This window comes from Trachypithecus francoisi, unplaced genomic scaffold, assembly GCF_009764315.1.
Source record: "Trachypithecus francoisi isolate TF-2019V2 unplaced genomic scaffold, Tfra_2.0 Lachesis_group4, whole genome shotgun sequence".
NCBI classification, from domain to species: Eukaryota; Metazoa; Chordata; class Mammalia; order Primates; family Cercopithecidae; genus Trachypithecus; species Trachypithecus francoisi.
Genome location: NW_022681469.1, coordinates 2,651,627 through 2,663,890, shown reverse-complemented (window position 1 = coordinate 2,663,890; position 12,264 = coordinate 2,651,627). Strand labels below are relative to the sequence as shown.

At 44.5% G+C, this 12,264-nt stretch overlaps 2 protein-coding genes across 5 annotated transcripts in view; one reads left to right on the top strand and one right to left on the bottom strand.

Annotated features, from left to right (window-relative positions):
- Nucleotides 1-11,959, bottom strand: part of LOC117073370 — a 68,366-nt gene extending 56,407 nt beyond the window's left edge. Inside the window, exons 1-4 of the mRNA XM_033194168.1 lie at nucleotides 11,946-11,959; nucleotides 9,827-9,880; nucleotides 9,210-9,273; nucleotides 8,456-8,943 (exon numbers count right to left, since the gene is read on the bottom strand). Of these exons, the coding sequence (XP_033050059.1) occupies nucleotides 8,456-8,943; nucleotides 9,210-9,273; nucleotides 9,827-9,880; nucleotides 11,946-11,959 (620 nt within the window). The remainder of the gene's footprint in view (nucleotides 1-8,455; nucleotides 8,944-9,209; nucleotides 9,274-9,826; nucleotides 9,881-11,945) is intronic.
- The window catches only part of RNF32 (ring finger protein 32), a 38,414-nt gene continuing 34,775 nt past the window's right edge, over nucleotides 8,626-12,264 (top strand). For 2 of the 4 annotated variants that reach the window (XM_033194188.1, XM_033194186.1), the window contains exon 1: nucleotides 8,693-8,918. The gene's annotated coding sequence lies outside the window, so the exon portion shown is untranslated. Of the gene's footprint in view, nucleotides 8,919-11,513; nucleotides 11,625-12,264 lie in introns of all 4 variants that reach the window. The other 2 variants (XM_033194187.1, XM_033194189.1) reach the window with 2 other exon arrangements.

The following is a 12,264-nucleotide window of genomic DNA, read 5'->3' as shown; positions in this document are numbered from 1 at the left end:
TCACCAAAGTTGAAATGAAGGAAAAAATCTTAAGGGCAGCCAGAGAGAAAGGTCGGGTTACCACAAAGGGAAGCCCATCAGAATAACAGCAGACCTCTCGGCAGAAACTCTACAAGCCAGAAGAGAGTGGGGGCCAATATTCAACGTTCTTAAAGAAAAGAATTTTCAACCGAGAATTTCATATCCAGCCAAACTAACTTCATCAGTGAAGGAGAAATAAAATCCTTTACAGATAAGCAAATGCTTAGAGATTTTGTCACCACCAGGCCTGCCTTACAAGAGACCCTGAAGGAAGCCCTAAACATGGAAAGGAACAACCGGTACCAGCCATTGCAAAAACATGCCAAAATGTAAAGACCATCGAGGCTAGGAAGAAACTGCATCAACTAACGAGCAAAATAACCAGTTAATATCATAATGACAGGATCAAGTTCACACATAACATATTAACCTTAAATGTCAATGGACTAAATGCTCCAATTAAAAGACACAGACTGGCAAACTGGATCAAGAGTCAAGACCCATCAGTCTGCTGTATTCAGGAGACCCATCTCACATGCAGAGACATACATAGGCTCAAAATAAAGGGATGGAGGAAGATCTACCAAGCAAATGGAAAACAAAAAAAAGCAGGGGTTGCAATCCTAGTCTCTGATAAAACAGACTTTAAACCATCAAGATCAAAAGAGACAAAGAAGGCCATTACATAATGGTAAAGAGATCAATTCAACAGGAAGAGCTAACTCTCCTAAATAATATGCACCCAATACAGGAGCACCCAGATTCATAAAGCAAGTCCTTAGACACCTACAAAGAGACTTAGACTCCCATACAATAATAATGGGAGACTTCAACACTCCACTGTCAACATTAGACAGATCAACGAGACAGAAAGTTAACAAGGATATCCAGGAATTGAACTCATCTCTGCACCAAGCGGACCTAATAGACATCTATAGAACTCTCCACCCCAAATCAACAGAATATACATTCTTCTCAGCACCACATCGCACTTATTCCAAAATTGACCACATAATTGGAAGTAAAGCACTCCTCAGCAAATGTACAAGAACTGAAATTATAACAAACTGTCTCTCAGACCACAGTGCAATCAAACTAGAACTCAGGACTAAGAAACTCAATCAAAACGCTCAACTACATGGAAACTGAACAACCTGCTCCTGAATGACTACTGGGACATAACGAAATGAAAGCAGAAATAAAGATGTTCTTTGAAACCAATGAGAACAAAGATACAACATACCAGAATCTCTGGGACACATTTAAAGCAGTGTGTAGAGGGAAATTTATAGCACTAAATGCCCACAAGAGAAAGCAGGAGAGATCTAAAATTGACACTCTAACATCACAATTAAAAGAACTAGAGAGGCAAGAGCAAACACATTCAAAAGCTAGCAGAAGGCAAGAAATAACTAAGATCAGAGCAGAACTGAAGGAGATAGAGACACAAAAAACCTCCAAAAAATCAATGAATCCAGGAGTTGGTTTTTGAAAAGATAAACAAAATTGACAGACCGCTAGCTAGACTAATAAAGAAGAAAAGAGAGAAGAATCAAATAGCAATAAAAAATGATAAAGGGGATATCCACCGACCCCGCAGAAATACAAACAACCATCAGAGAATACTATAAATGCCTCTACGCAAATCAACTAGAAAATCTAGAAGAAATGGATAATTTCCGGACACTTACACTCTCCCAAGACTAAACCAGGAAGAAGTTGAATCCCTGAATAGACCAATAGCAGGCTCTGAAATTGAGGCAACAATTAATAGCCTACCCACCAAAAAAAGTCCAGGACCAGATGGATTCACAGCTGAATTCTACCAGAGGTACAAGAAGGAGCTGGTACCATTCCTTCTGAAACTATTTCAATCAATAGAAAAAGAGGGAATCCTCCCTAACTCATTTTATGAGGCCAACATCATCCTGATACCAAAGCCTGGCAGAGACACAACAAAAAAAGAGAATTTTAGACCAATATCCCTGATGAACATCGATGCAAAAATCCTCAATAAAATACTGGCAAACCGGATTCAGCAGCACATCAAAAAGCTTATCCACCATGATCAAGTGGGCTCATCCTGGGATGCAAGGCTGGTTCAACATTCGCAAATCAAAACGTAATCCAGCATATAAACAGAACCAAGACAAGAACACATAATTGTCGGCCGGGCGCGGTGGCTCAAGCCTGTAACCAGCACTTTGGGAGGCCGAGACGGGCGGATCACGAGGTCAGGAGATCGAGACCATCCGGCTAACACTGTGAAACCCCTCTCTACTAAAAATAGAAAAAAATAGCCGGGCGAGGTGGCGGGCGCCTGTAGTCCCAGCTAATCGGGAGGTTGAGGCAGGAGAATGGCGGTAAACCCGGGAGGCGGAGCTTGCAGTGAGCTAGAATCCGGCAACTGCACTCCAGGCCGGGCGACAGAGCGAGACTCCGTCAAAAAAAAAAAAAAAAAAAAAAAAAAAAACACATAATTATCTCAATAGATGCAGAAAAGGCTTTTGACAAAATTCAACAGCCTTTATGCTAAAAACGCTCAATAAATTTGGTATTAATGGAACGTACCTCAAAATAATAAGAGCTATTTATGACAAACCCACAGCTAATATCATACTGAATGGGCAAAAACTGGAAAAATTCCCTTTGAAAACTGGCACAAGACAGGGATGCCCTCTCTCACCACTCTATTCAACATAGTGTTGGAAGTTCTAGCTAGGGCAATCAGGCAAGAGAAAGAAATCAAGGGTATCCAGTTAGGAAAAGAAGAAGTCAAATTGTCCCTGTTTGCAGATGACATGATTGTATATTTAGAAAACCCCATCGTCTCAGCCCAAAATCTCCTTAAGCTGATAAGCAACTCAGCAAAGTCTCAGGATACAAAATTAATGTGCAAATCACAAGCATTCTTATACACCAGTAACAGACAAGCAGAGAGCCAAATCAGGAATGAACTTCCATTCACAATTGCTTCAAAGAGAAAAAATACCTAGGAATCCAGCTTACAAGGGATGTAAAGGACCTCTTCAAGGAGAACTACAAACCACTGCTCAGTGAAATCAAAGAGGACACAACAAATGGAAGAACATACCATGCTCATGGATAGGAAGAATCAATATCGTGAAAATGGCCATACTGCCCAAGGTGATTATAGATTCAATGCCATCCCATCAAGCTACCAATGACTTTCTTCACAGAATTGGAAAAAACTGCTTAAAGTTCATATGGAACCAAAAAGAGCCCGCATTGCCAAGACAATCCTAAGTCAAAAGGACAAAGCTGGAGGCGTCACTCTACTGACTTCAAACTATACTACGAGGCTACAGTAACCAAAACAGCATGGTACTGGTACCACAACAGAGATATAGACCAATGGAACAGAACAGAGTCCTCAGAAATAATACTACACATCTACAGCCATCTGATCTTTGAAAACCTGAGAGAAACAAGAAATGGGGAAAGGATTCCCTATTAATAAATGGTGCTGGGAAAATTGGCTAGCCACAAGTAGAAAGCTGAAACTGGATCCTTTCCTTACCCCTTATACGAAAATTAATTCAAGATGGATTAGAGACTTAATGTTAGACCTAATACCATAAAAACCCTAGAAGAAAATCTAGGTAGTACCATTCAGGATAGGCATGGGCAAGGACTTCATGTCTAAAACACCAAAAGCAACGGCAGCAAAAGCAAAAATTGACACATGGGATCTAATTAAACTAAAGAGCTTTTGCACAGCTAAAGAAACTACCATCAGAGTGAACAGGCAACCTACAGAATGGGAAAAAATTTTTGCAACCTACTCATCTGACAAAGGGCTAATATCCAGAATCTACAAAGAACTCAAACAAATATACAAGAAAAAAACAAACAACCCCATCAAAAAGTGGGGAAAGGATATGAACAGACATTTCTCAAAAGAGACATCCATACAGCCACAGACCACATGAAAAAATGCTCATCATCACTCGCCATCAGAGAAATGCAAATCAAAACTACAATGAGATACCATCTCACACCAGTTAGAATGGCAATCATTAAGAAGTCAGGAAACAACAGGGTTGGAGAGGATGTGGAGAAATAGGAACACTTTTACACTGTTGGTGGGATTGTAAACTAGTTCAACCATTATGAAAACAGTATGGCGATTCCTCAAGGATCTAGAACTAGATGTACCATATGACCCAGCCATCCCACTACTGGGTATATACCCAAAGGATTATAAATTACTCTACTACAAAGACACATGCACACGTATGTTTATTGCGGCACTATTCACAATAGCAAAGACTTGGAATCAACCCAAATGTCCATCTGTGACAGACTGGATTAAGAAAATGTGGCACATATACACCATGGAATACTATGCAGCCATAAAAAAGGATGAGTTTGCATCCTTTGTAGGGACATGGATGCAGCTGGAAACCATCATTCTTAGCAAACTATCACAAGAACAGAAAACCAAACACCGCATGTTCTCACTCATAGGTGGGAACTGAAAAATGAGATCACTTGGACTCGGGAAGGGGAACATCACACACTGGGGCCTATCATGGGGAGGGGGGAGGAGGGAGGGATTGCATTGGGGAGTTTACATGATATAAAAGTCATGCACATGTACCCTAGAACTTAAAGTATAATAAAAAAAAAAAAAAAAGTTTCAGAATCAATAAAAAATTTTCAGTCCATTGAAAAAAAAAAAAAAAAAAAAAGAAAGACAAGAGTCAAATATGTACTGAGTAGGTTTTGAGAATATTTTGTAGATAACAAATGAGAAATGTGAGAGCATTAAGATATTAAAACGTGAGAAGGATATTGAATTAAGAACCATTCTGACCCTGCCTAGGTTTCCATTAGTGCAGTATTTAGAGACTAGGCAGGTGGGCAAACTCAAATCCTGCGGGTGTGATACGTTAAGAATCCATAGGCCGGGCACGGTGGTTCACGCCTGTAATCCCAGCACTTTGGGAGGCCGAGGCATGAGGATCACCACTGGTCAGAAGTTCAAGACCAGCCTGGCCAACATGGGGAAACCCCATCTCTACTAAAAAATACAAAAATTAGCCAAGCGTGGTGGCAGGCACCTGTAATCCCAGCTACTCGGGAGGCTGAGACAGGAGAATTGCTTGAACCTAGGAGGCAGAAGTTGCAGTCAGCCGAGATGGCACCACTGCACTCCAGCCTGGGTGAGAGAGAGAGACTGTCTCAAAAAAAAAAAAAAAAAAAAAAATCCATACAGTGCCAGCACCAGTCTCCAATAACGTGTCTCTAGTGTCATCATGAAAAAAACCCCAACCTCCACAAGATGGACTCCAAATGCCTATTCTAGTATTTGAACACTTTCTCTGAATTGCCTTCTACACAAGCAAAATGTAAGATTTTCCCTTCATATCAATGTCTTCCACTTAAATAGTCCACTATTGCCATCCATCTTGGACTGCTCATGACTCTTTTTGTGACAATGTTTATACAACAGATCTCTTACAGTTACCACATGCAGCTTTCTTCTTAAGCATAGTGGAGTACAGAAGTGCATCTTAATCAGCCAAGCACACTGGTGCCCTTCTCCTCGTGACTAAGCACAACCTCATCACCCTTACCATCACATACCTCTAATTTTCTTTTCCATCTCCACTATTCCTAGGACATTCAATTATGATTTTGAAATTCTAAAATAATCATGTGGGTGGCTACACAAATGGCACTGAACAGCACCATAGGGAATGTACTCAATAGCAGTTTTCTGAAGATGCAAACATGCTTTGTATATATGCAGTTTCTTAGGCCCATCTCAAAAAAAATCTTTTTAAAACAAAGGCATAACGTTAAAATATAAATCACTGACAACATGGTATTGGGGACAAGACAGGTTGACTATATATTTTAATTAACTCTATCCAAGATGTTGCATTCTGATCATCTAACTCATTTAGACAGAACACACTATCTTGAAGAAGAATGAATGTATTATTCTTCAAATGTCAACTATGTTAGCTTTGTTTTTGTCAAGAATTAGAAAGCAGTAAGGTTAAATTTTCAGTCAAGCCTATACTTAAAAATCGATTGCACATTTCAAAATAGCTAGAATAACTTGAATGTTCTTAGTGTAAACAGACAATAAATATTTAAGGGGATGGATATCTTAATTACCCTGACTTGATTATATGAATTTATCAAATTATCACATGTACTCCAAAAACATGTTCCTCTAATATGTATCAATAAAAAATAAATTTAAAAATATAAAATATAAAATATTTGTAGCTAACTGAAGAATGACCAATTTATTTTGAATAGAAAACATGCAGATAGAAAAACTATCATGAAAATTTAAAACATGTGAACAGAGGGTAGGAATTTTAAAATGGTAATTTTTCTTAGAAGTTTATGAAGTTCAATAAAAATACCTTAAAACCAATATAAAGAATAACAGGCACTGGACTAAGCAGTTCACCCACAATATCATGTTTTAATCTCACCACAGCCATAAGGCGGTAATAGCATGCCTAGTTATCATTCCAATTCTTCCTGTTGCAAGTAACAGAAAACCAGACCCCACCTGGCTGAAGTCAGTAAGTGAAAAGACTAACACAAGGGCCAGCCTCAGGGTTCAAATACGTCACCAGGACTGGGTTGCGTCCCAGTCTTAGCTCTGCCAGTTCCTGTAGAATCCTCCTTCCAAGGTTCGTGGGGTGGCTACCATAGCTTCAGGCCCTCACCTCATGATGACAAGACAGCAACACAGCCGCCATTTCATGTCTGTTCTCATTTCTACATTCAGTTAGAATTGAAGAAATTTTCCAGTAGCACCCACAAAAATACTGAGTCTACCTGGTTGGCCCAGCTAGACATATCGCCAGCCCTGATTAAGTCACTGTGGTGAGGGGCTTGGATTTTCCGGTTCGCTTAGGCTAGTCATACGTCCCATCCCAGGACTGACGAAGCTCCAGGGCTGTTGCTGGAGAGTGGCTAATGTCCCCTTTACAAATAAGGAGCTCATGGTTTAGGAAGATGAGCTTGCCAGAAATCAGGTACTTGTAAAAAAAAGTCAAAATTTGAACTTAAGTCTACTTATCTGAGCCCAAAGCCTTACAACCATTTATGGCTGTTATCCTAACACCTACGTCGCGGAATGCAAGAGTCCTAAGACTGCAAGGACCCTTCCTTTTCTTCCAGATCCACTCTAAGTTGGTTGGTGATTTCTTCAGACCTTGCTTTCAGGGAAGTTTTAAAAAAAATTACTTGCATTTGTATATTTTCTTTGTACTTTCAGCCAAATTTCTTCTAATTAAAGTACAACATAAATTGAACCACCACAATAAAGTAATTGTCATTTTAAGAAAAAACAAACTTCTACTGATTTCTGCTTCTGGTCATGGAGTGTGAGGGACCAGATTTAAGTTCTTAAACAACTACAAAATCAGACCAAAAAACACAATGGTTTCCAGGCAGTGGACGACAGGCAGTGCAGGGCTGTGATTCTTAAGAGAAGGGAAGCAGCGAGCCAGGAGTTTCCAGGCCACAACCCAAAAGGAGGCCAAGAGAGTAACAGCAGAGGATACAGAGAGAGGGTTCCAGGGGCCAAGACGCAGTCCGAGGGGAAGCCCTTCCGTGGAGAGCTGAAGTCCTGGAGCGGCCTTCTCGAGTCTTCCCGAGCAGGTCTGAGCAGCGAGGAAACATCCGAGGCTGGAGTGAGCCACGCGGAGAAAGAACAGCCTTGAGCTCACAGAGGCGGGTAAGAGTTCCAGCTCGCAACAGTCCCTGGGAGGAACAGCGCACTATTTGGGGCGTCGAGTAAAGCACCGAAAGGCTCCACTCAGGAGCGTGAACAGCACTGCCTGCTGCAAACCTGGAAAGGAACGCGTTGCCTCAAGTCACTGCGATGTGTCACTCGCGGCTCAGTCACCTAGGGAGCAGGAAAAGGCCAGCGGGCCACGCAGGGATCACCGGGGCCTGCATCCAACGCAAACGGCCAGGCCCACGAAGCAGGAAACACAACCCGCAGCGAAAAGCAAAGGGATCCACAGAGAGGGGCCAGGAGTCACGGACGACCCCAGGCAGTCGGCGCCCGCGCTTCCGCGGGCCAGGACGCCCGAGAGGCACGGGGGAATCGGGGGATCCCCCAGAAAACTGCCCTCGACTAAAAGCACAGCGAAGGGGCGGTGCGCTCGAGACCCTGGAACGGGAACGACCACAGACACCCAGGGAAACAACCAGGTCCCAGGCCCAGGTGGGCGGGCGTCTGAGGAGCGTGGCTGCACCCACAAAGCCGCCAGGGACTGCGGACTACAGCGAACCCGGCGCGGGGCTCGGCCCTCACTACACGAGGCCTGGGCGGCTGCACGCCCCCGCGCGTCAGCCCGCGGCTCCCAAACACCCTGCCAGGCAATCCCCAAACACGCCCGCAAAACGAGCCTCGACTGGCACGCACCTGCTTCTCGACGCTGACGCCCGGCGCGGCCGGAGGCCGGTGAGCATGCGCAATGTGGTGTGGCCCGGGCGTGGCCGGCAAGCATGCGCAGTGTGGGCCGGGCGGGCTGGCGAGCATGCGCAGTATGGGGCAGGGCGGGGCTGGCAACCAAGCGCTAGGGGAGCGAGCGCGGAGAGGGGCGTTGCAACGGCAACGGCTGGCGGGCGGGCCGGGGAGTTGCCAGAGGGAACCGGGCCAGACATCCCTGGGTTCCGGTGTTCCCGGCGGAGTCGAGGCACGGAGAGGCTTTGGGGCGAGGGCGGAAAGAAGGGCGGCCCGCCAGGGGGTCCGTGGACTCGCTTTGGCCTCCTCCGAGCCGGGCCGGCGATGGCCGCAGCTGTGAGGCGAGGTCGGGTCCCGTAGCGGCGCGCAACCTCCTCGGGGGACTCGGGGTCCTGGTTGGTTTCCACAGCTCTTCCTGAGGGTACGAATTTACGGCGGCCTGAAACCTTAGAACAGTGATCCCACGTCGGTCATTTCAGAACCCAGTAGGACCCGCTGTCATCAGGGGCCCCAGGCGCAGGGTGGTGTCGGCTTTCAGGGGAATTGGAGCCTCGTCACCGCGCGCCTCCGGCATGAGTAGAATCTCAGAAAACGGTCAGCGGGGTTCAGAAGGCAGGAGATAAACACCAAGACCCCACGTAGAATTGCATCTTTACGTCCTAGGCTTGGTCTCGCGTATTTTTACTGAGCGTGTTTAATGAGCTGAAATCACTTGCTTGGGCACCCAACGGTCGTTTTTGCCGCCAAGCTCTGCCGCTTGAGCGTTTAATACTGGGCTTTACAAAGCAACGTGTTCCTGTTAATCTTAGCTTTCAGTACTGGGCAAGGGTTACGTTTCTAACCCTGCCAGTGCCACAGTCTCATTATATATTGAAGGACTCACCTGGTGTTTTTTTGTTTTTTTGTTTTTTTGAGACGGAGTCTCGCCCTGTCGCCCAGGCTGGAGTGCAGTGGCCAGATCTCAGCTCACTGCAAGCTCCGCCTCCCGGGTTTATGCCATTCTCCTGCCTCAGCCTCCCGGGTAGCTGGGACTACAGGCGCCCACCACCTCGCCCGGCTAGTTTTTTGTATTTTTTTTAGTAGAGACGGGGTTTCACCGTGTTAATCAGAATGGTCTCGATCTCCTGACCTCGTGATCCGCCCGTCTCGGCCTCCCAAAGTGCTGGGATTACAGGCTTGAGCCACCGCGCCCGGCTGGTTTTCTCATTTATAAAGTGGAGCTGGACTAGATAATTGAAGCGTTTTCAATACCTTTAAATTCTAAATTTTAAACTCTAAAACTTAATACCATAGGACTTTGAAAGAATACAGGTTTCAAAAGCTCCTTACCTTGATGTTAGTGACAGTGGCCTGCCGTGGAGAAACGTGAGATTAAACTGCGGACTGCAGATATCACCGGACCGTTTTTAGTGTGATGCACACTATCTTCTGCAGCTTATAGGCTTTTTGGAAACAGGAACTGAGAAAATTCTGGCAGTGATCTTTCAGGATTTTAAATTCTTTCCACCATTTCTCCAAGTTCAGTTATCTTGATGAGATATGGGGTGGAACTTCTTTCAAACATCTCTTGATGCCAGAATTGAACGGGAACAGGAAAGGGTTGTAGTAAGAACCATCATCAAAGCCTCTGCAGGACTTGAGCAGCGACTGACGTTTTTACTCCTAACCCTGGATCTCTCAGAGATTGGGTTCCACTGTGCTTTTCTGTCTCTGCGCTCACGCCTTAGTGAGTTTGTTCTTTCGGTTGGAGTAATTTAATACAAGTGTTAGTCCTTAGATTATGTTGGATTAATTTCTTTTGGATTAATTTCTTTCTACTTTTACAGTTAAGCCCTCAATACAGTAAGTCCTCACTTAACATCATCCATAGGTTCTTAGAAACTGGAGCTTTAAGCCATGCAGTGTACTAGGAAACCAGTTTCACCATAGGTTAATTGATACAAATAAGAGGTAAGTTCCCACAGCACATTCCTGGTCACAAAAACATCACCAAACTTCTTTTTTAATTTTTGTTGTTGTTGTTGTTGTTGTTGAGATGGAGTCTCGCTCTGTCGCCCAGGCTGGAGTGCAGTGGCCAGATCTCAGCTCACTGCAAGCTCCGCCTCCCGGGTTTACGCCATTCTCCTGCCTCAGCCTCCCGAGTAGCTGGGACTACAGGCGCCCGCCACCTCGCCCAGCTAGTTTTTTTTTTTTTTTTTTTTAGTAGAGACGGGGTTTCACCGTGTTAGCCAGGATGGTCTCGATATCCTGACCTCGTGATCCGCCCGTCTCGGCCTCCCAAAGTGCTGGGATTACAGGCTTGAGCCACCGCGCCCGGCCCAAACTTCTAAATAAAGACCGAAGCATTTCTAATATGAAACGCTGAAATACATATAAGCTCTACATACATTTAAGAAAGATCATTACCCAATTTCTGGTGAATCCATGAGTGACCAAGTCGTGGAGGGGCTGCGTTAAATCAAAGGTAATGTTGGCCAAGTCAAAACTCTGAAGTGCCTCTGCCTACTATGTAGTTTGAAAACAACAGCCAATTCTCAGCCCGCTGGGACTTTTCTACTGCATCGGGTATTGTCCTGCATCTCTGTGATTACCATATGCTTTACGAATTTTTATTTTACAATAATTTGTATCCTTCCATTTTCCAACCTCCTTATTCCAGTTCAGGGTGGCAGGGGACTGAGCCCATCCAGGCAGCTCAGGACCAAGGTGGGCAACAGCCCTGGAGAGGACGGCATCCCATGGCAGGGCACACTCACACTCACAGTCACTCAGATGGGGACAAGCCAGTGAGCCTCACGTGCACAGCCTTGGGACATGGGAGGAATCTGGGGTGCCTGGAGGAAACCCACAGTAGGTGGGGAGAACATGCAAACTCCACACACAGTGGCCCCTGTCGGGGATCAATTTCTTTTCTCATCAATGTTATAAGGAAACGATGTTAGAAGAAATGTGTTTGAGGGCCTCCTGTGCCAGTTCCTAGATTACTTGAATAACTTTCTATTTCTCCTCATCACAGTATATTTTGAATACATCTGTCTTCATAAAATACACCATGTCCAAAATCTAGAAGGGCCAATTCCAAACTATTCCACCAGCTTTGAAGGGAATTGAAGCAAGAATAACAACAGTAAGTTCTGTGTGAAAAGACCTACTTTAGATACTTCAAAGGTCTCATTAATCCTTGCGACAACCCTGCAAAGCCAGCATTGTTATACCTGCTTTGTAGATGAGGATCATGGGGCTCAGCTGTGATCAGTATCTTGCGCAGCAAAGTGGTGGAATTCAGTTGGAACTCAAGTTGGTCTGTCCCCATATTCTGTACTTCTGTGTTCTGGAGAGACTGAAGTTAGCCAGTGTTCCTCTTGCGTTCCAGTTTCTTCATTGTTCCCTTTCTCCCCAAAATAAGCACATCATGCTGATTTCCAGCCTGCCAGCTCTTTCCTCCTACCTGTAGTGCGCCATGTTCATTTCCCTCTATGTATCTTTCAAATGCCAGTTTAGTTTTTCCGTTACAAGTCTCCAGTGTTAGCCTGAAATTTTGTAGTACTTACGTATCATGTTATATTTAGCAATGGATTAATTCATAGTAATTAACCATTTGTATTAATGTGTCCTCAGGAGCTCAGGGCTGAACTATTTGAGGACAGCGATGAGTCGAAGCGTAATTAACTTGAGTTCACCCCCTTCCTCCAGAACCAGAATGTGTAACTTGGTGCCACCCTGTAGCAGGCATTCCTGCTGCTTCATGATCTATTAGACTCTTACAG